The 22,629-nt window shown below is 35.2% G+C and overlaps 1 protein-coding gene across 1 annotated transcript in view; it reads right to left on the bottom strand.

Annotated features, from left to right (window-relative positions):
• Nucleotides 1-22,629, bottom strand: part of KCNH7 (potassium voltage-gated channel subfamily H member 7) — a 527,676-nt gene that overhangs the window by 62,851 nt on the left and 442,196 nt on the right. The window contains exon 7 of the mRNA XM_037848865.1: nt 9,141-9,566. Coding sequence (XP_037704793.1) covers nt 9,141-9,566 — 426 coding nt within the window. The remainder of the gene's footprint in view (nt 1-9,140; nt 9,567-22,629) is intronic.

Raw genomic sequence — 22,629 nt, forward strand, 5'->3', positions numbered from 1 at the left:
TCCACATTCATAGTTTATAAAAGCCCTAGATACCTTCTTATTTTGAAATAAAAGTTAGGTTCCTTTCTTAAGTTTATGACTTTTTGCACATTATTTTAAAATATATATCCTCAACAATTAAAGTTTTATAAATATGTTAGATAGTAGATCCAAACTCAAGAAGACTGTTTTTAGTTTTACTAGACATTTAAAAATAAATCAGGCAATATTCTTTCTTAGTGCATGTGGAATTCTTTTTGAAGGCCTACAATCCGAATAGGTGATTTCTTCAGTATTAAACAACTCCACTTCAAGAATAAATCTGGCTACAAACTGAGAAAGCCTCATGAATAAGAAAGAAACTTATATTTAAAAATAATTTTGAAAAGTAATTCTACTTTATTTTTAGTAAGCATTTTCAAGATTCTTACACTTAAAATATTTTATTTCAGAGGTTAATTCTCTAAACCTTTGCCATAACTAAGTGAATAGAATACTTTTTTATAAATTCGAAACTATAAATATGCAGTTTTTTTGTTTCATCTACAGGATTGATAGAATAAATCATCACTGAAACCTTCTATTTAATCCATGATTCTGTCCTGTTTGTCAAGAAATACTTTGTTACAAATAGGGAAATAGGAACAACACTTAGTGAGCAACAAATTGTATGAATCCATACTCATGTTTTGTTTTAGATTTCATTTCTATTCCCTTTCAGCTTTGGTACTTGTTGTCCACACCATTCAATGAATTACCTTCTCAATAAAACTGAAAAACAAGATTAAAACTACTTTTTTGTTCTTTGTTCAGCTTGAATCACACTATTTCTATATTTCTAAGGACACATTCTCTAATATAATCAAAGAGATATATTATAAATGTGAAAGAACCTTGGGGAATCACCTATCTTATTATTCCCTATTCATACCAAACCTTATAAACTCCCTGACAAACTATGGTTTTTAAAGAGTAGGACATTTTATGACCTCCCTGAGAAACTCATTCCAATATTTGACATCTTTTACTGTTGAGGGTCTTTTTTTTTTAAATAACTTGTCATTGATTATGCTGCCATTTGAACTCAAATTTTCCTTATTAGTAAGAGAGTTAGAGTGAGATGGAATACTGGTCATCCAATGATTTTAAACAGTATTAGGAAAATAATACAGGAAATAAACAAATACATGGAGGCTGTGTTTTTTAAATGGAAACTAAGCTTGTACTGAGAAATATTTAACAAAAAATTGTATCTTATGTCATCTTTATCAAAATATAATCAATAGATCACATATAACTAATGAATTAATGATTAACTGAGAGCAAAAAAACCTTTTTTTTTTGATGGAGCACTCTAACTTTCCTTAGTTCCATAAGTTATGCCATTCAATACCCTTGTGTCACTCACTTGTCATGCCAAAGATTTTTTAAGGCATGACCAACAGCTCCAACCCAAGCCAATGGAAACTTTTGCCTTAACTTCCAGGAAATATATGGGGGGGGAGGGGGTAATAGGGAGAGGGAGAGAGAATGAGAGAATTTATGTCTGATATTTTAGAAATTTACTTCAACAAACTAATGATATCTATTGATCAGGCTCAGAAAGAACACTAACAAGATGATCAGAGTTCCTATTTAGATGTCTGCTAAGTTTTTCCTTGAATCCATTTCACTGTTCATCAAATGAAGAAAGCTTATCAATGTGAGCAGAAATGCCTCTTTTCTATCAGAATTTTCCCTAGAAAAGCACTGTAGTTGCTTAGGTATTAGAGGACTTTCTTGCTTGCATTCAGGAGTCATGAAAAATAGCAGTAAATTATGAGAGAAAAGAGACCACCAGAGCGAGTAATTAATCAAAGGAATACTAATTTTCAGGAAAGAAAGAGATTAATGAAGTATGTGACTAAACAGAGTAGTCTGGGTTTTAAGTATGCATATATCTGAAGGTAAGATTTGCCATAGATAGGCAATATAGGGGAAATTTTGAGGCAGATAATCAGAAGCTGACTTTCTGAATACTGAACCAATAATACTGATTCTTTCTATCAATGATATGAGGTAATTTTCCATGGGTGTCATGGTGTTGCTGCTGCAACAATTAGGAAGTAGAGAATCTTTCCCTTAGTCTGTCTGGATGCCTAATATCAGGAAGATATTAATGACATTGGCAAGCCCAGTTATTGCCAGTATTCATATTCTTCAACATGTTATTAATAGGCAATTTCCATTTACTCAAGCTAAAATTTAAATGATTAATTTGATAAGAACAATTTTGCTTACATTTTGTCTTCTTTATAGAAGTGTATATGCAAACTATTCTCTTAGCATTGTTAATTATACATTTTATAGATAGAATAATGTATATCCAAAATTCAAATATTTTTCCTTCCTCAGAGTTGAATGTACATAAAAAGAAAATGTTAAAGTAACTTATAATTTAGGGTGATTGGCAAGGGAGACATCATGTTTAATTGACACTGACCAAAATATTTTTTTCAAAGGTAATCCATGACATTGCAATGAAGAGAAGAAAACATCTTCCTAATTCAGTTAATATTAAGAAATTTAGAAATCATAACCGTTCTTCCTTTTAGCTGAAAATCACTTCTTTTTGTTTATTTATATTATGTATTTATTTTAAAGAAATTTCCACCTGTGAGGACATAAAACCCGTATCCTGGACTTCCCCTTAGACCCAGATATGGCTGTTGGATCTTGTATATCTAAAGAGCAGAATCATTCATGACACTTTTAAAAGTAAATCTCTTTTAAAAGATTCTTGAGATCTACCAAAAATGAATCTCAAGAACCTTTTAAAAGAGCCACGGGGAAATTGGTGCACGGTCCTAAGGTAGAAGCACTGATCCAAACCAATCTTTGTTATGAGTATATCTAATTTTTAATTTATGAATCTCATTTCACTTTCTCATATTCATATATGTACTTCTGGCTGTCCATGCATTTCCCAGCTTGCACATCCAATTGCTTACATGCCATCTGTGGTTGGATGACTAATAAGTATCTCAAACTTAACATGGGCAAAACAGGTATTTCTCCTCCAGAATACACCTTTATCTCTCCAGGTTTCCCCCAACTGGATAAATATATCACCATCTGTAAAATTTGCTTACACCAGAACACAAAACAAAAACAAAAACATACCAAAAAACAACAAAAAACAAACAGCAAGATATCTGAAACCACCCTCAATTCTGCTTTTTCTCTTACTCCTCCATATAATTTTTTAGCCATCAGCAACCAAAATATATCCTAAATTTGTCTACTTCCCTTCATTTCTATTGCTACCATGTAGCCCAAGTCATTGTTTTGTCCCTCTTGCATTACTGCAGAGGCTCCAGACTGATTCCATTGCTTCTACCCTGACTACCCAGTCTGCAGACATCAACCCGTGCAATCTTTCAAAATGTCAGATATTCCCACTCCAAAGGTTCTCATTGTGGTCAAAATAAACTCCAAACCCAATGACTTGATGCGATTTTTTCCCTGCCTCTGCATCCTCATATCCTAGCACTCTACCCCCCTCACTGAGCTCCAACCTGGTTGCCACTATCCTTCTTTCTGTCTTCTAACATGCCAAGCTTGTTCTTGGGACATTTTGCTAGAGTTTCCTTCTGCTTAAAATGCTCTGCATTGAGATTTAGGTGGCAGGATCCACTGGTCAAGTCTCAACTCAAATGCACCTCCTTAATGGACATTCCTGACTGCCCAATCCAAATGAGCCATCAGTCTCTATCACATCCACCTGCTTTTGTTCTCATCACAGCACTTACCCATTTCTGAAATCATTTTGTCATTTATTTGTTGGTTTGCTTATCTTTTTTCTTCTCTGTCCCCATCAGAGTCTTTGTCTTGTTTACTTCTGAATCTCTGATCCTAGAATAATGCCTGCCGCTTTGAATGATACGCAATCAATATTTGCTGAATGAATAAAATATACTACTAAATAGTGGTAGGGCATAAAGTAGGCCTGAGTGTATCACTTAACATTTCTGGGTTTCAATAGCCTCATCTGCAAAATAGGAATAACAATACTCTAATTTCCTAGGCAGGGGACTGAACTAGATGCTTTCTAAGATTAATAGGCAGATTTAGGTTTTAATTCAGTAGTAGTGCTTGCATTATATTCAGAATTTCTCAGAGTATTTTAAAACCTAGACTTGAAGACATAAATGGTGGGAAATCCTTAAACTTCTTTCTTTCTACCTTTAAGCTTATCCATAAAAGCACCAGCTTTTCCTCCTGTGTGAGAGGAAACAGTGCCCACAAGACTAACCCCTCTACATATGCTTTGGATTCCATTCCATCCCACATTCTTGGGGAACTCCAATAGCCTTACTTGTCAATCTTTAACATTATATCCTCTATGGCTCTTTCTTTTCAGCCAACAATCACGCTAAGAGATGAGGGGTGCCGATGGGGGACTCTTTTCTTTACCATGATTAGCCTTCCAAAACTTCCTTTTCTAAGAAATTTTGCTCTGTTACCAAGATTCTAGCAAGGGAATTCACTTCCCATTAATTTCTGAAGCCACCTCAGTTTGGTACTGTGGCCAATATCTTATTTAATTAATATCAATACATAACAAACTGACACACCTAGTGACTTATTTTCAGTTTTCATCATGGTTTACATCTGTACAATATTTGATATCTCCTTGAAATTTTCCTTCATTTCCTAGAGTGAGGCATGTAGAAGTCCTACGATGCCTGGAACAGTCTCCAACAACAACAAAAATTGTCCCATGTCCTATACAACTTTTCAATGTCCTGCCAGTCATTTGTATAGGTGAAAAACCAATTTATTATTACTGAGTCTTGAACCTGTGCTTTACATGTAATTGAAGGATGATTAACTCATTCAGTTTGGACCTTAACTGAGTTAGTTGTTCACTGTTTCAGACAATTACATCTTCGATGACAACAAGGCTTGTGATGTTTGAGTCACCAATACAAAACTGCTGTACCAGACTACTTGTAGCTATCACATTAACAGTGTTTCTCTATGTATGTGTGTATTTAAGTATATATGCCTGAATTTATTATATATATACACATATAAACACATACATATACATATGTGTGTATGTATAAATTCAACCCTTATGCCAAAATGTCAAATATAAAGAAAGTGCAACAATATTCATTTGAATATTGAATTTATTGTTTAAATATAAACTTCCTCATTATAACTATGTACAATACTCTAGATACCTCATTATATCATTAATGTAGACATGCTTGAAGAAGTTATATGCTGAAATAAATATTTTATTATAAATAACATCTATTTCTCCTTTACATAAAGGGTAGGGAATTATGTTGTGAAATTAGGTGCATAAATAGGTTACATTATGTATCACTTCGATTTAACAATGGTAAAAGGGGGCATTACAAATATTTGCTATCAAAGAGAGTGTTGAGTTTGATAGGGCTGGGTAGCAATACTTTACAGCTCCATTCCTTTAATGGGCTTCCTCTCTAACTAAAATGAACTTCCTACATTTTCTACCCAGAAAACTTTCACCGGTAATCAAGAATTTCTATGCTCACATGGCCACTTGCACATGGTGATATTAAAGTAATTACAAAATAGTACTCTATCTGCTTATGTGCTGGTTTCCCCTTCTAGACTTTGAGCTCCCAGACAATGGGGTTTTGTCTGTCTTTTCTCTGTAAACTCATAACTAGCATATTAACTGGCACATAATACGTTCTCAAAAAATGTGTATAGAGTGAATGGACTTATGTGGGAAAAGGTCACCTTAATTCTTTCTGGAAATAAGAAAACGAATTAGGCCAAGTCTTGTTAACATTTTCAGATAATTTACATGGAATCATTACAGGCAAAGCAGATAAACCCTGAGCTGCTCTTTTTATGGTGGAGGTGGGTGGCTCTGAGACTTACTAGCTTGTCTTGCTTTCAACCTCTGACAGCCTCCAAGACTGTCTGGGTCACCTCCATGAAACTCCGGTTTGAAAACCATTGTCAAGATGATGTCTCATCTGAGTGACCTCTTGCTTGATGATTTTAGGATTTGATATTTAATTTTGTGTCAAAAAATCCCAAAGAAGTATTTTTTTTCATATGCATATGATGAAACTTCCCCAAATAGCCCATTTGGATATAGAATATCTTTACTCTGGAAGTACTTATTTTCTTTTTTGTCAGAAACAAAAATGGATGCTGAATATTTGTAATACTATTATCACATGACTTAGTATACACTTACAGAAAAATTTTATTCTCTAGCGTCACTCTGCATGTACTGAAAAGCCTATTACAATATAGTTATTTAATATAATTTATATAAAAATGGGGTATTCTCATTGTCCCTCCTGAAAAAATATATGAAGTAGCCTAAATTTTTTTTATCACTAATCTTGTTGCTTCTGTTAATAGCTGATCCAATCCAATATCTGATTCCCTCATGCCCCTTCCAGACTCACTCCTTCCCTTGTTTCCCCTACTTGGTACCCCATGTTCTGGTGCTTTGCAACCCAATAACTATCATCAAAACATTTCCTTTCTGGCTCCCATTTCTTCAGGATCTCTTTAATTTGCAACTATCTAATCTTATAACTGCCACAAGATAAAAGATACCCAATAAATATTTGTTGACTAAATGAGTAATTAAAATATTAATGGATTAATGAAGTAATATATTAGTTTTTGAAGGAAGATTGCATTAGGAAACAGGAACTTTAATTCAAAGAGACAGGAAAGGGAAGAGAAGTAACCTTTGGCAATCAATCATTATATACTTGGTACTGGGTATCATATACAGTGTTTTTTTTAAAAAATCACAAGATGCCACCTCTCACCATTTTACAAAAAAAGAAATGAAGTCTTAAAGAAGTTAAATAGCTTGCTTAATACTCCAAGTGAGTGGCACAGAAGAGAACCAAACCCAGGTCTTTCTGACTCCAAAATCGGTATCCTTCCTTTTCACATCACATCTTAAACAGATTGAGGGACAGATTTGGGAATATGAGGGGAATCCTTGAAATCATTTAGTTGCTGAGAACTGGCATTGCTTCCTATGAGGCAAGCTTCACCTTTTCCTTGAGGCTACTTGATAAAGCTGAATCTGGACACCCTCTTTTCCCAAGACTGCTTCATCTTACACATATGTGAATCATACACACTTTCTCTTGTGTCAGTTTACTTGAAGGAAGACCTATCTGAAATAGCAATAATCTGAATGGCGTATTTTAATGCAATTTTATTATTATTTTTATGTGTTATAGTAACTGAAATTAAACCAACCAAGTACTGCATCCTAGAATTTCACTTTAGTGGCTAAAATCAATTTATCCAAATACTTATTGGTTTGACGGTTATTCATTAAATATCATAAATACATTCCTATTTGCCTATTCATTTGCTTACCCATTCTTTCATTTCACCAAACTGAAATTCAATTAGTTGTTGGTGCATATATTTTAATTTTGAAAAAGTGAGATATTACTTTATTATTTATCAATAAGACCTTATTGATAAGGACTTACTGTAAGGACTTCATACAGATGAGTCTTCATAAAGAAGTATTTCATTTTCTTGCTTTTTAGTTGGAACCCAAAGTTTGGAATCTAACCTTATAAATTTAACTAGTTTAGCAGCAGCTTATTTTTTTTTTTGGTATTTTGATAAGACTATTATCTCATTAAAGTCTCATTGGAGTCTCAAATCAAAAATATTAACTTGAAAGGTCTTATTACCCTTTTACAGATGAGGAAGTAAGGCTTGAGACTTTGTGTAAGGTTTGTAGTGGAATAACAATTGAAATCCAGGAAGAATATCTTGTTCCATTGTCCTTCTCTTAATTGCACAACAATTTGACAGGTATGCTTTATAGGAGAGTCTACTTCTAAACCTATGGGTTCTCCTTTGGGAAAGCTCTCTTGCCTGAAGTCTTAATTGGCCAGGGGACACTATCTGAAGAGGGGATTTTTTGTGCTTTGGTCTCTGTTTGGAAAAAATAAACAATAAAAAGTGGAGAGGGGGTCTTAATCAGAAAAGGACAATGAATTTTAAAAATTAAACACATTGACGTTATCTTTCTCAACCTACCCTCTTTGCAATACTTTCTCACCTTCTGTAAATCTTTCTACTATTGCATCCAGGAAGCTATTTACAATAAAAATTAGTGGCACTGTATTTAAGGTGGCTACATAAGCGAAGATCTTTGTTCTCAGGAAATGTACATGGACGTATATAAGGAGCATGATGATTACACCTATCCTTGAATGTTCAGAAAATAGATTATAGATAAACAGATATACATAGATAGATAGATAGATGGATAGCTAGATAGATAGATACATAGATAGATTGATATACAGATGGATATATAGAGAGAATGATATGGTAAATGTGGCAAAATGTTAAAATTGGTGAATCTAGTTATCTTGGGGAGTGGTGGATGATACAGTTCTCTGAGTTTTGCATTTTTTGTGACTGTTCTGTAAATTTGAAATTATTTTAAAATAAAAAGTTTAAAGAAAAAAATTAGTGGCAATTTAATAGAGGGGACTTTAGGAGATCTTAATTTCTTTGGATCAAAGTTCCCTTTGAGAATCTGATTAAAGTTATGACCCTTCAGCCACAAAATGCACTATACTTATACTTTGTGTATTTCCCTAAAGCTTCTGACTCTATAAAATACTGGAAACACACAGGAAGTATTTTCCAAACTGGTTATTACTTAAGAGCAAGACATTTCAGAAGGTGTCCCCTTCCACATAATCTTGAAAAAAAAACAAGTCTTTGCTGTCTCAAACCACAGTGATGTAAGGAAACAGTGATCCTTGATGTTTGACAGTTTTATACTTCTTGAGTTTCTATGTAGAGATTTCACACCCTGGGAATGTGCTGTGTGCTATGTACCACTTGTCTTAAAGTTTAATTTGTAGGTTAGAGGATGTGTATCTTTTGCATCTCCTAGCAACAACAGAAAGAAACGTGAATTATCTGCAATGGCAAAATGGTTCCATTTCATTTCATAACATTTCCCAATGAAAAAGAATTTCATCTGTGGGACATAGAAAGTTTGTAAAGCAACTCTTTTTTTTTGCAGTTAAAATAAATTCACTTTTATAATTGCAATCATTCAGAAAATAAGATTTTTAAGCAGCTCTTACCTCATCAGAACCAGATCCAAAAATTAGCAAGTCAAAAGGAATTGCTGCAACCATGTCAATCAGGAACCAGCCTTTGAAGTAGTGTATTGCTATTTTGGCAGGATCACTTACCACCTCTTCATTTTGATTTACATATGTTGTTCTGAAGTTTATTAGAATATCTATGATAAACATAATATCCACAATCAAGTCTACTACATTCAAAGGGCTACATGAATAGCCACATTCTCGTCTTTTCTGTTCTTCTCTGTCATTGAGGAGAAAGGCTGCAGAGTAGGGGGTGAATATAGCAGTGTATATGACCAACAGCAAAATAAGCCAATCCCAGACTGCTTTGAAGGGACTGTAGTGCAATATTGTAAACTTGTTTATGCGTGGCGTCTGCAGTTTATATTCCGGCAAGACATCTGCTCCTAAAGAGAGAACCTGAGTATAGAAAAGAAAATCATACGCTACATAAAAATGTCATTATTTAACCTGGCAAACCTAAAAAAACCATTTAGGTAATTAATTTTACAGCAAAATTTATTAGAAAGGATTCATGTAATTTTGTAGTACATGTGAAAAAAACACGCTTATATTTAAATCTATAAAAACCCCAATTGTTCGGCCCAAGCAAATCTCACTGGCGTTTATTGATAAATATGCGTTTCACTGAAAAATAATGGTTACTTGACTGAGATACCAAGGAATGGTTTCTGGTTCCTTTGGAACATACTACTACTCAGAAATATAAATTCATGGCTATTCTTAGAACATCATAAATCAGTTTTAATACCTGAGTAATTCATTTTTGAAACCAAAGAAAGGATTGGCTATAATGAATAGAAGCAATCTACTAGGATTTGTAGTCATATTTAATTTACATATACTTAATTTATAATTAAGTCTCGATAAATTAAACCTAACTCATTCAAATCTTTACTTAAGCAAAATTTTTCACGTGCAATCTGTTTTTAACATTGAAAAAGACAAATGAGATTAAAAAAATGCATAGCGTTTCTTTTTTCCTAAAGAAGTTAGAGTATTTTATATTCTGGGACAAATAAATTTTCACCCAAACTCTTCCATCCATATTTAAAGAATTGTGAAAGGAGAACAGTGTAAGGAGGTGTTAAAAATATTGATCTGAAAATGTTGCAATATTCTTAGCTACCAAGGGATGCTTAAACTCTAGAATTTTTTTATATAATAAGTCATGGGGTAAACTAAACTTATTTTAACTTTTAGAGACTTAGTTTAATTTGAAAAAGTTAAATTTTAATTATGGTCCTATTAGGTAGGTAAATCCATGCCTTTGTGATTTTAGACTGAGTTTCAAAAACAAAGGTTAAAACAAAAACGTTATCTAGCTACTCAGTAAATGTAATTAGCCTTAATATATGGATTTTAAAGAATTTAAAATATTTCATGGCTCCACAAATGATATTCTATAGGCATTATTGAAGAGAAAAGTGGGTTGTAATCCTATATTATGAACACCTCACATATGCAATGGTTCTATTGCAAAGTTAATTTCACTAAGCATATTTTCTTATACTGGATTCTTCTAAACACAGTTAATATATTGCATCTTTGCAGTTTTAATCTCAGGTAATCCCAAAGGTTAGTCTGAGACTGTTATCTCTGTGTGCTAGGTAATTATTTCCACATACATTTAACTTGATCATCATAAATCATTATCTCAGGCAAATTTCAATTTAAAATCTTATTTTCCTTGTAATATCTTAAAACTTATTTTTTCCCTACACATAACGAGTTACCACTCCTGTTTAAAAAAGACTTGAGGAATTAACACCTCCACATGAGGTACAGCAAGACTTTTCAATAGAACAAAAGAGTTTGGCTACAACAGGGAAAGCTACTTTTAGATAACAGCTAAACTGATTTAACTGGATTTGAAAAAAAAATAATAGAAAAAGCCCAAACCATTTATAACTGGCTACAAGTAAACTGGAACTAATCAGTTTATGAAGGACACAGGGCTTTATTTTAAGATAGCATGAGAAATGACTGGAGTTAATTACTAGCAAACAAACAAAAAATTTGGAAATAAAGTGACTTCATTAGTTCTGAAACATTAAAAATCCTCAGAACCCAAGATACATGTATATATGAGTACAAGATTTTCAAATCCAAGTAGGAATAATATTTGGATTACCTTTCATTTGATAAGTACAGATTAATAGATCTCTGATCCTGTTAGGTTTAGTGCAGAAAACTAGTGTAGGACATTTTGGTTTGGAAGGAATTAGATCATCTCTTAAGGCAGAATCATGCAAATTCCCCTTCTCAAAAACCAACAGTGACTACTCAGTAGGCAGAAATGAAAACCCAAAACCTTATTCTGGCTTTCAAAGTCATCCAGAGTTTGGTTCCTTTCTCTCATTCCTGAGCCCTGTCTCATTAGATTCCTCTATTCCCATCACATCCTCTAGATAAACCAGACAACCACATTTGAGCTGTTCAGATCTTTCCAAATCTCTAAATTCACAAAAATTTTTCTATCACGGAAAAGGGTAAGTGTCCATCCAGACAGAACAAAAGACTGATATTTGCGTGAGCTTGCTCACTGCTTAAATTACATGCTTCTGGTACCAACCTTCTAAATGGAGCAATTGGAATTTCTATCTTAGCAAAAGTACAGGTTAGAAAGCATCTGGCCCCTTAGAGCTGATCCTGAGTAGTGGAAACCATAGATGGAACCCTTTCTATCTCATGCACATAGATATTCATTTAACATTTAGATGATTACTGTGTTAAGAGCTGGAGAGCTAGAAAAATGTAATAATTGGGAAAACACTATTCCTGACATCACAGAATTTATGGTCTAGTGTGAGAGAAAAATATGCAGGATAATGGGACTCCTGCAGAGTACACTTAGGCCAGTGCCTGGGTTGACTGAGAAGGCAATGAAAGGAGGTAGTCTTCATAATGAACTTTCAGGAGAAGATGGCAGGTGAACTTAGACTTTGAGTAGGAGTTAGGAGGCAACTGGGAGATGAGGTAGTTGGAAAGGGAAGGATATTCTAGGTAGGAGGAACAAATGAACAAAGATAGAGTAGGGCGGTATGAAATAATGTGGTGGCTGTTGAGGAATTATAAGCAGACATGTCACTGAAGGATAAAATGCAAGGGAAAGTGCAGTAGAGAATGGTGGTGGAGGGGGCAGTGCTAGGAGGCTGAAGCCTTGTGTGACATGATAGGGTGCTCAAACTTTCTCCTGTAGTTCAGGGTTTCTCACATTTGAGTAATATATAGAGTCTTTTTATAGGAAAAGACAGTTATTGCAGAACTTCAATGCTGATTTCTATCATTTTTATTTATAATGCTAGTTAAACATGTATAGAAACCAAACTAGATTGAAACTTATGTTTATAGTTATTAATAAGACTAAAATTGAAAACAAATAAATTACAAAAATATTTACAAAACCGATGAATTGAAAGTATCATCACAAATTCAATATCTGACATTTTTGTAGGTCAAAAATGATTGAACATTGGCAGTTTTATATGGTTTACCTGAATAGATAAAATATTTTCTATATTCTAACTTCAAAAACTATTTGCAAAAGTTTGTTGTCAAAACAGTAAAGAACCCTCAAAGGTTTGATTGCTACTTCAGGATAAGCTAACCCAATCTTAACGAAAACTGTTCCTTGCTAAGCTTTGCAAGTCAATTTAAATGGTGTTACATGATAACTCTATAAAAGTTTCTGTATTTTTGAAGTTCAGTTTAGCTTTGGGGCATTGCTGTATTCTGTATTAAGTGATTATCAAATCTAATTATTTCTGGAACTGGAATTGGGAAGCTAGTTTATTGCTTACATTCCAACATATCTATTGATAAAGGAAATTGTGATTTGGTATGTACGACAATGGAGTGTGTTTTGATAATATGTCTGTTGTAACTGGTATAGAACCAAATGCCATGGTATAGGTCCTTTTTAGTTTTTCATTATATGCACGTTACATAATCACCCAATTCTCTTACCACTTTTACTAGCTAAATGACTTAAAAAACTTTTATTTATGCAATCTGCTTTAACATCATGAGGTACCATTTTAAATCCAAATGCAATTATGAGCACTGAAGTCAGGTAGGTGGCAGTGCTCTGTTATTAAGGACTCATCTGACTGTTTCAGAAAATTATTGCATCATTTTAAGTTTTCATCAGGATAAAAGAAATTGTAAGATTTTTGAAGTGAACTTTGAGAATATTCCTTTCCATGGACATCAGTTTTATAACTGTTAAAGATTACTAGGCAGAAAGCAAGGGGTCTCGTTTGTTTTAGGTGTTTCTGGCAGTGTAATGGAAGAGGAACCCAAAATGGGCAGGATCAGAGACTTAGGGACCAATTAGGACTTTGGTTCTATAAGAGATGATGAAAGCCAGCACTACGGACCAGATAATGGAGATGGAGAGGAAGGAATCCATTTGAGAACTAAATGCATCTCAGAGCATAAGGATGAGGAGAGGCATTTTGTCTTTATGGTTCCAATAATAATGAGTCTTTTCAGAGCCAACCATGGTAACACACAACTTTGGAATAAGCAAAAGAACACTAAACTTTAAATTTGAAGATCTGGGAGTGAATCCCAAATACAATTTTTCTGGCAGGTCACTTAATCTCTCTGAATCTCAGTTTTAATCATCTGTGGGATGTGGACAACAATGTTTTCCCTACTTATGTATGCAGTTACTTTATCACATGAACTAACTTACGTAAAGGTATCTGATAAAATGTGGAACATGCACATGTACATAAAGTATTTTCATTATTTTTTAGAGAACTATAGTTACTTGTTTAAATCCTGATTTAAACAAACCGACTGTAACCAAAACATTTATGAATCAATCAGGGAGACTTGAACACCGACTATACATCGACACGGTTAAGGAATTGTTTCAGTTGTCTATTGCTTGTGACAAAGTAAGCCAGAATTTAGTGGCTTCAGATGTTATGGGACAGGAATGTAGGCACGGCTTGGCTGGATGATTATTCCACTCCACATGGCATCAAATGGAGTCACTCAGAGAAATGCAAGGGGTGTCTGGACTTGTGTGGAGAATACAAAAAGGCTTTACCCACATGTCTGGCATCTTGATGACAATAGTTGTAAGGCTGGGCTCAGGAGAGATACTGGAAAGGTTCAGTCTCTTTCTCCCTATGGTTTCTCCATATAGTCCATTTTCATAGGGCTTCTCCATGGTAGCTGGGTAGCTAGATTTATTGTGTGGAGGCTCAGTACTCCCAAGAGAGAAGTGGAAATGTCTAGCCTTCCTTAAGTGTAGGTCTAGAACTAGCATAGCATCACTTTTGCCAAATTCTGTTGGTCAAAGCAGTTGCAGATCAGCCCATATACAAGAAAGTGGAGGAACACTCTCCACCTTTTGATGAGGGAAAGACATGTGTGTCCAGGTTTGGGAACAGAAGTAATCAATTGTGACCATCTTCATGGCAATCTCTCAGAGGAATAACTGACAGTTATTGTTTGTAGGTGTGAAAATGATACTGTAGTTATGTTTTTAAAATAATAGTTCTTACTTTTTAGGTATATATAGTGAAATATTTATGGATAAATATTTTGGGTTTGTTTCAATATAATCCAGAGTGAGGTGAAGGAGGAGAGGAAAGAAGGTCTGGCTATATGCATCCATATTGACCGTATGTTGTTGAAACGGGGTGATGGGAACTATTCTCCCTACTTTTATGTTTAAAAATTTTCACAATAAAAAGTTAAAAAAAAAAGAATTATGGACTCTCAGCCAGTCATGTCTAAGATATATGAGGAAATTCAAAGCCACTTCTAGATGGCAACAAACAAATACCTCAGTCTCCAGACATCACAGGGCTCACTCTCATCAGAACTGAGTTGGTTACTTTCTGAGGCAGTATGGATTCCTGATCACACAGCAGAACGTTTACTCTTCTCTGTGCACATCTAATTCACATTATGTAGACTTTCTTTCAGCCGCATAAACTGTAAACAACCATGACTTTGCTTGGTCTTGAACTGTTTGCCATCAGATTTCCATCAAATTGGTGGCTGAGACAAATCATATTACAAGAAGAAAGTCCAAGGATACGCTAAGTCTGCAGATGCCCATTTCTGAGTATACTTAGTACATTGCCTTATCAAATTCGATTAAAAATCAGCCACATTTCAGAGATTCATCAGGCTAGGCCTTTTAGCAAAATACTTCTATTTTGCAAGTTTCATGTTAAACTGTAAAGCTTCCATTGTGGATTGACGAAGTATGTTTCTTCCTTTTTTTTCTACAAAATTTTCACTAAATGCAATGTTTATGTTGCTTAATGCCCTTTTTGTAAAGATATTAATTATATATTTCTTTTTGGAATTCATTTCTAGGAAAAAATTTATCTCGCTTGAGGAACCAAAAGGTTATTTCTCTCTCTCTCTTTTTTAAAACCCTGACAATATGAGTTATTTCCTTAATTATAGCTTTCTTTTTTTCAGGAATATGTATCAGTTTAGAATTGCAGTATGCTTATTTCTACTTCGCTTTACATTGTTTTAATCATTCTGCTTCCATTTTATTGGTCTAAATGCATATATCTTTTATTGTCACCTCATTTCTCTTTGGAAATAGGATAAGTATATAGATCATAAATTATAAAAATATAGATCTTAAGTTATAAAAATGTTAAAATTAACCATGAACGTGCTTTGGAAGTGTTCTTTTGGAAATGAAATATTAGATAGATAAACATTAGTTTTAACACATGAGAGGGATGGGGGGGCAATGATTACAAAGAAAAAAGCTGCTCCATGGTCCATTATGTTTCCATAAGAGAGCCAAATTCTCCCACATGTTTGAGAAATAACATACTTTAGAAAACTAAAACATGATTAATTGAACTATTATAAGTATTTTCTTTTTTAGAGTGAAAGAAAAGGGGAGAAAAAAACCCTAACTGTATAAAAAAGGGAAACTCCATGGTCTCCAGTACATTTCTATTTTGTCTTTCTTCAAACCACCAATTAAATGTACCGTTTAGTACAGCCTAAAATATGGTTTTCTTTACCAAATACAGTTTTTCTTCTTGCTAGCACATTGCTATTTGTTTAACCTCTAATAGTTAAGTGTTATAAAAAACCAAAATCTTTATACGAACAGCACTATTTATTCAATGAAGGTCTACTGTGAAAATTTTGTGTGAACACCAGGATTAATAACTACTCTTCTCTTTTCAGAAGGGCAATAGGGAACGATTAAGCTTTCCAAAAGATTATACAGTTCTTTTGGCAACCGTTAAACACCATGCTGAGGTGTTGGTAGAGACTGCTCATCTGTTATTTATCCCTTACTTGGGACTTGCACTTAACTAATAGGCTAGCTGTATTTTTGTCTATCAGAAAGAGTAGTCAGTAACAAAATGAATCAGAGAGAGTACATAGCATCAGGAAAGATTTAGACTCCCCTGTTTTTCCCCTGTTGAAATTTTATAATCTGAGATTTTATAAAATGTATGTGTTGAGCAAATGATCTCTAATGTCCCTTCTAGTCCTGATATACTGATTAGTTTGATTGCTGCTGCATTTTTTGTATTGTACATTACTCCGTCAGTCAAGAGTGATGACCGTGGTGGTGATGTTGAATTCAAGCTCTGTGGTGAAAGGGAGTTTCTTATTAAAATAAATCTTAAATCTACTCAAATTTCCAATGTATGTCATTTTTTAGACCATAAAGATTCATTCTTTACATTTATTAGATAGGCAACTGTGGTAGTGCAGGAACTGAGGCAGAGTAAACACAAAGATTTCCTGGCTGTGTGTATTTTGTGTTTAATCCAACTGTCCAAGAGTGAAAACTGTACCATATCAGTCATCTTGGTCACCAGGATATGATTTCCTTCAGGGGCAATCCAGGGAGTCATATTGAGTAACCGGGTGATTGTATTCTTGGTGAGCGTCTAGTTAGGATCTGACTATAGTTAACTGTGCATATTACTATTAAACATTTACAAAAAAATCCACTAAGTATCATGTACACGTTCCTCTTGACATGCAGTCATACATCCTCTTATCCCATTTTTCATGTTTTCTCTATTCATTGTTTTGAAGTAACTGTGGATCCAGAGGAGGCAACTATTTTCATAAATGATTGACCACCATTCAATTATTTTTCAAAGCAACCTCAAGATTTCATTTTATAGTGGGTTCTTTTGAAGTACACTCAAACTCTCAAGTGAATCAGAATTTACCCAGTGTTGTATAAAGTCAAATTTAATATCTTCCTTAGTGTCTCGTCTTATCTCTCTCTCTTTTTTATTGAATGCATCAACTTCCTTGCCATATAAGCTCAGTGGTTAGGGGTAAGCCTAAAATGGTTTTGCAAATAAGTATAAAAATACAACATTTATCCATGTTGTTATGTTGGCTAGAGTCTGAAAACAGCAAAAGAGAAAAACTGCATATCAAATGTGCCAGGGAACACTTGCCTGGCAATACTGTATCATGAGTGAAAACTTTGAACATACCATAAACTCATCTCTGTGATTCAGATTATAATCAGAATAATTAATTCTCCAGTAAAGCAAGTGCCAGCTCAGGTTGCCATCTTGAATAATATTACTTTATTGGTAACTGGTTTCAGTTCCACATTTAACAAGAATAATAATGGGCTTTAACGACTGTTTCTCAGCTAAAGTACTCAAAATTTGTACTTGTCATTAAATTTTGGAATAATTTAGCCAGGCAATAACATTTATAAAAAGTTGCTGTGGAATGAGGAGACGTGATTCAAATATAGAAAATGTCAAACAGAGAGAATAACAGTAAATAATTTCAAAAGGAGAAATCATTTTTAAAAATAAAAAGATGTTTTAGTCAACCTTTGTTTATGTCTGCACTTGGAGGAAAGGGGTAAATTATCATAACCAGCATGTTATTTCTAAATAATTCTGCTTGACTGCAGGGTGTTTTGTATTTCTTTTTACAACAGTTGGAAGCTTTGTTCTGGAAATTCACAAGGTATTAAAAGAAAAACCATGCAGCTTAATGAATTCCACACTGACTGAGAGCTGGAAATTTGTGTAAAGTGTGTGCTTTAGGGAAGAGCTTAGTTAGCAGAAGTTATGTCACAGAGAAGCTGGAAGTGATTCTTTCACCAAAGGTTGTGAAATCAATATGTCAGCTGAATTCTAAATGCAATCCACCATGCTTGATCAGTTGGTGAAATCTTACATTTATGTGCCAGAAGCTGACTTTGTCAGCTGCTCAGTGTTTTTGGCACTCACTCCCCTTGGTCTGCTCTCTCTTTGAGTAGTCACCTCGGCAGTGATGGACTCAGCAGTGGTTCCATTTAAATGTGTTTGGTTATGAATCTTAGCATCTGTTTGTCTTAACTTGGAGGAGTCTGATTGCTAGGCACCTGATGTCCCCAAAGTTCCAATTAGAGAAGAAAAATTCAGCAGCAATATCAAAGTATTAAAATAATTGCAAAACCAAAATATAAATAAAAATCCCAACACAAACTGGCATCATGCCTTTGTAATAAGGGATATAAACTGATCAAGCCAACACCACTGAAATGTACACATTATCAGGTTTTTAGCCATTTACCCAAATCATGCAAAGGTTATCAGTAAAATGTCTTGGCAGAAGAATTTAATTTATGTGTCCTATTTAAATATCTTTATGAATCTATTTTTATCTATTTATACTTTATTACAATTTTTATGACAAGATACGACGGCATGCAATGGCTATATGCTGTTATGAAATTTTGAATTATATTGAAAAAGAAAAGTCTTATGGACTCACAGAAGCCAACATCATTGAAAGTAAAAGCGTATTTAAATGTTTTGACTAAAACTTCAAGAAACATAGGAAACACTGACTGAGCAACAACTGAGTTCTTGGTGCTGCCCAAGGTGGTCCCTGAACTCAAGTTGCTCTTGACCTGACCTGGGGGGAGTGAACATGCAAACAATTTTTACATGTGATAAGAGCTAGGGAAGCAGGATCAGTCAACTGTGGTGGGGTCATTGAGGGATGCTTGACGAGAGAGTGCTACTTGATTAAGCATTAAAGGGTAAGTGGGGTTTTGTTTTTCACTTGGAAATGAGATGCTTTCTTTCAGAAAGATGCCACACTAGCAAAACTTAGAGACCTGCTCATCGAATAGTTGACACTATTGACACTATTAGTTTCGTTGTCAGTGGGCCAAAAGCTGTGGTCTTCAAACCTTTTTATACATAAGGACTATCTAGGAAGCTTGGCAAAAGGCTGATTTCCTACCCTCTGCCCTCTGAGTCTAGGATGGTGGCCAGGAGTCTGAATTTTAACAAGCTTCTAAGCAGAATCCAATGCATTTAGTTTGTCTCCTGTATATGTGTGTGTGCTTGAGTGCACTCATGTGTATGTTTAGTGGATGTCTGCATACTTGTACACGAGTGTATGTTTGTGTGTGTATTTGTTTGAGAGCGGGCCACAGAAGATGGGGGCTTGGAGATGGTGTGGGTGGAGAGGTCTGTGGGAGCAGATTGTGTGGAGTCTTCAATGCATGACTGAGGAGTTAGGCTTGTGAAGTAATGCAGTTACTACAAAGTGATAGACTTCAAAACCCCAAATAACAGGATGAATTGCTCACTGATTTCAGTGAAGGAAATAACTGACTTTTATCTAAATTGTGTTATATGAACAGCAAGTGAAGAGAAGCATGCTCTTTGATATAAACTACTCTAGTTTGGGCAGCAGTTTCTTTAAAGCCATTGTTAAGTTATCCTTATAGAACACGGACCTGGGGGTAAGAAGGGGAATCAAGAAATGGAGAAGGAAAGAGGCTGAATCCAAAATCCCTTAAGTCTTCATTCATTAGCTCATTCAACCCATATATAATGAGGACCAACTATGTGCCCAGCACTGAGCTAGGGCCTGTGTGTGAAGAAATAAATACCTATTCTTTCTCTCAAGCAGCTTACATTTTAATAGCGGCCACATGGATTTTGAACAATTAGAATCTAGTATGATAAGTGCCATAATGGAGTGAGTCACCTGAGCTGGGGGTGGATAGGGAAGGGTTACCTAACCCAGGATTGTGTGTGTGTGTCTGAGGGCAGGCTTCTAAGAGGAAAACTGAACTTCTTGAACTGAGTTTGAAAGGACAAATGGATATTTTTCAGGTAAAGAAGTAAGGCTTTCCAGGCAAAGGAGGTGAAGCGGTCACCACAGGCTCAGCACTTTAATGTGGTTGTGGCTGCCATCAAAGCCCCCTTGTGGAGGTCATACTATGTACTAATCATTGTGCCAAGAGCTGCACAGGACTATCACCTTTAATTCTCACAGTAATCCTATGAACTAGATATTATCATTTCAGATTTTAATGAGGAAAATGAAGCCCAAAGAGGTAAATAAATTGCCAAGGACACAAAATGGATAAATGGTGGAGTCAGGATTACAGCCCATGCCCTTAAAGGTCCTTTAATGCTGTATTTAAAAGTGCCTTGCCAATGTGGAATATGACTCCCGGGGAGGAATGTAGACCTGGAATCGTGGGATGGAGAACATCTTCTTGACCAAAAGGGGGATGTGAAAGGAAATGAAATAAGCTTCAGTGGTAGAGAGATTCCAAAAGGAGCCGAGAGGTCACTCTGGTGGGCACTCTTATGCACAATTTAGACAACCCTTTTTAGGTGCTAATGAATTGGGGTAGCTGGTGGTAGATACCTGAAACTATCAAACTACAACCCAGAACCCACAAATCTCGAAGACAATTGTATAAAAATGTAGCTTATGAGGGGTGACAATGGGATTGGGAAAGCCATAAGAACCACACTCCCCTCTGCCTAGTTTATGGATGGATGAGTAGAAAAATAAGGGAAGGAAACAAACAAACAAACAGACAAAGGCACCCAGTGTTCTTTTTTACTTTAATTGCTCTTTTTCACTTGAATTATTATTCTTGTTATTTTTGTGCATGTGCTAATGAAAGTGTCAGGGATTGATTTAGGTGATGAATGTACAACTATGTAATGGTACTGTGAACAATTGAATGTACGATTTGTTTTGTATGACTGCGTGGTATGTGAATATATCTCAATAAAATGAAGATTAAAAAAAAAAGTGCCTTGCATGTCCTCTTAAGAAGCTTAGACATTCTTTTGAGAATAATTAGCAGTTGTTAAATGACATAATCAGATTTACAGTTTTTAAAGACCACTTTGCCATAGCAAAGATTGTTTGCTTGGAGGGGATCAAAATTGGAGGCACTGAGACCATTTAAATGGGGTTGTTACAATTCCAGAGAGAAATGCTGAAGCTTTGAATTAAGGTGATCTCTTAATGTGGGAGGCAGCCTCTAAGATGGCTCCCAATGATTCCTGCCTCCAGCTATTCCTATCCTTGGGTAGTCCTCTTCTATTAAGTGTAAACTGGATTTATTGGCTTGCTTCTACTGAATAGAATGTGGCAGAAGTGATGGGATGTCGCTTCCAATATCAGGTTATAAAAAGACTGTGGCTTCTGTCTTGGGTATGATCTTGCACTGTCTCTTGGACTGCCGCCCTGGAGGAATTCAGCTGTCAGGAGTGACAGGAGTGTCAGGAGTGAGGCAGCCTTGCAGGGAGGCCTAGTTAAGTGAGCCTGGAAGTGCATCTTCTGAGCTTGGAAGCGGAACCTCCCCTAGTCGAGGCTTGAGATGACTGCAGCCATGCCAATACCTTAATGGTAGCTTTGTAGGGGACCCTAAGCCAGAACCACCTAGCTAAGCCACTCCCAGATTCCTGATCCACAGAAACTGTGAGATGATAAATATTTGTTGTTTCTGGCCACTAAGATTTGGGGTAATTTGTTATGCAACAATACATAATTAATACATAAAGAACTCTCATCCTAATTGTCATATATGCCACAAGCCCCTGGAGAAACTTGGTATATATGTGGCTGGTCGATACTGTTTAATAATGCCTGTAATTGACAGAAATCCCTAATGAATGCAAACTGCTTTATAATAATCTGTTTTTGTTCATGCTTCTCACAAAATATATTTTTGGTATTCTGGAATAATTTTGGAAGATCTGATAGTGAACACTCATGCCAGCCAGCATGGCATGAGGCCAGTGAATAGACTGGCATTCCCAGCCTCCACCCAGACTGCCCCTCACTCTTGGTATTATTCAGCTCTTTACCCCATATCTGTGTCTATGTAAGAAACCCAGGTCTATATAGTTGTTATTGTAATGCATACAGTACAGCAATGTGAGTGTTAAGACATATGGCAAATGCTTTTTGATAAGGATGAGATTATTTACACTTACAGCTGAATTTCCTGACTATATAGGATATTTATACTCTTTAAATAACTGCCTTTCATTTCGTAATGTCCCTCAAACAGACGACAAAGAAGAGGGCAAGTTTAAAATGGAGCCCTCTAAGGCCCCCATCCACCCCCAATGTGTATCTTCTCAGTCACATGAGTCATGGGCTGTGTGCATACAGTTGGCTCAGATGAGCTAGC

The sequence above is a fragment of the Choloepus didactylus genome, chromosome 9 (genome assembly GCF_015220235.1).
Source record: "Choloepus didactylus isolate mChoDid1 chromosome 9, mChoDid1.pri, whole genome shotgun sequence".
Taxonomy (NCBI): domain Eukaryota; kingdom Metazoa; phylum Chordata; class Mammalia; order Pilosa; family Megalonychidae; genus Choloepus; species Choloepus didactylus.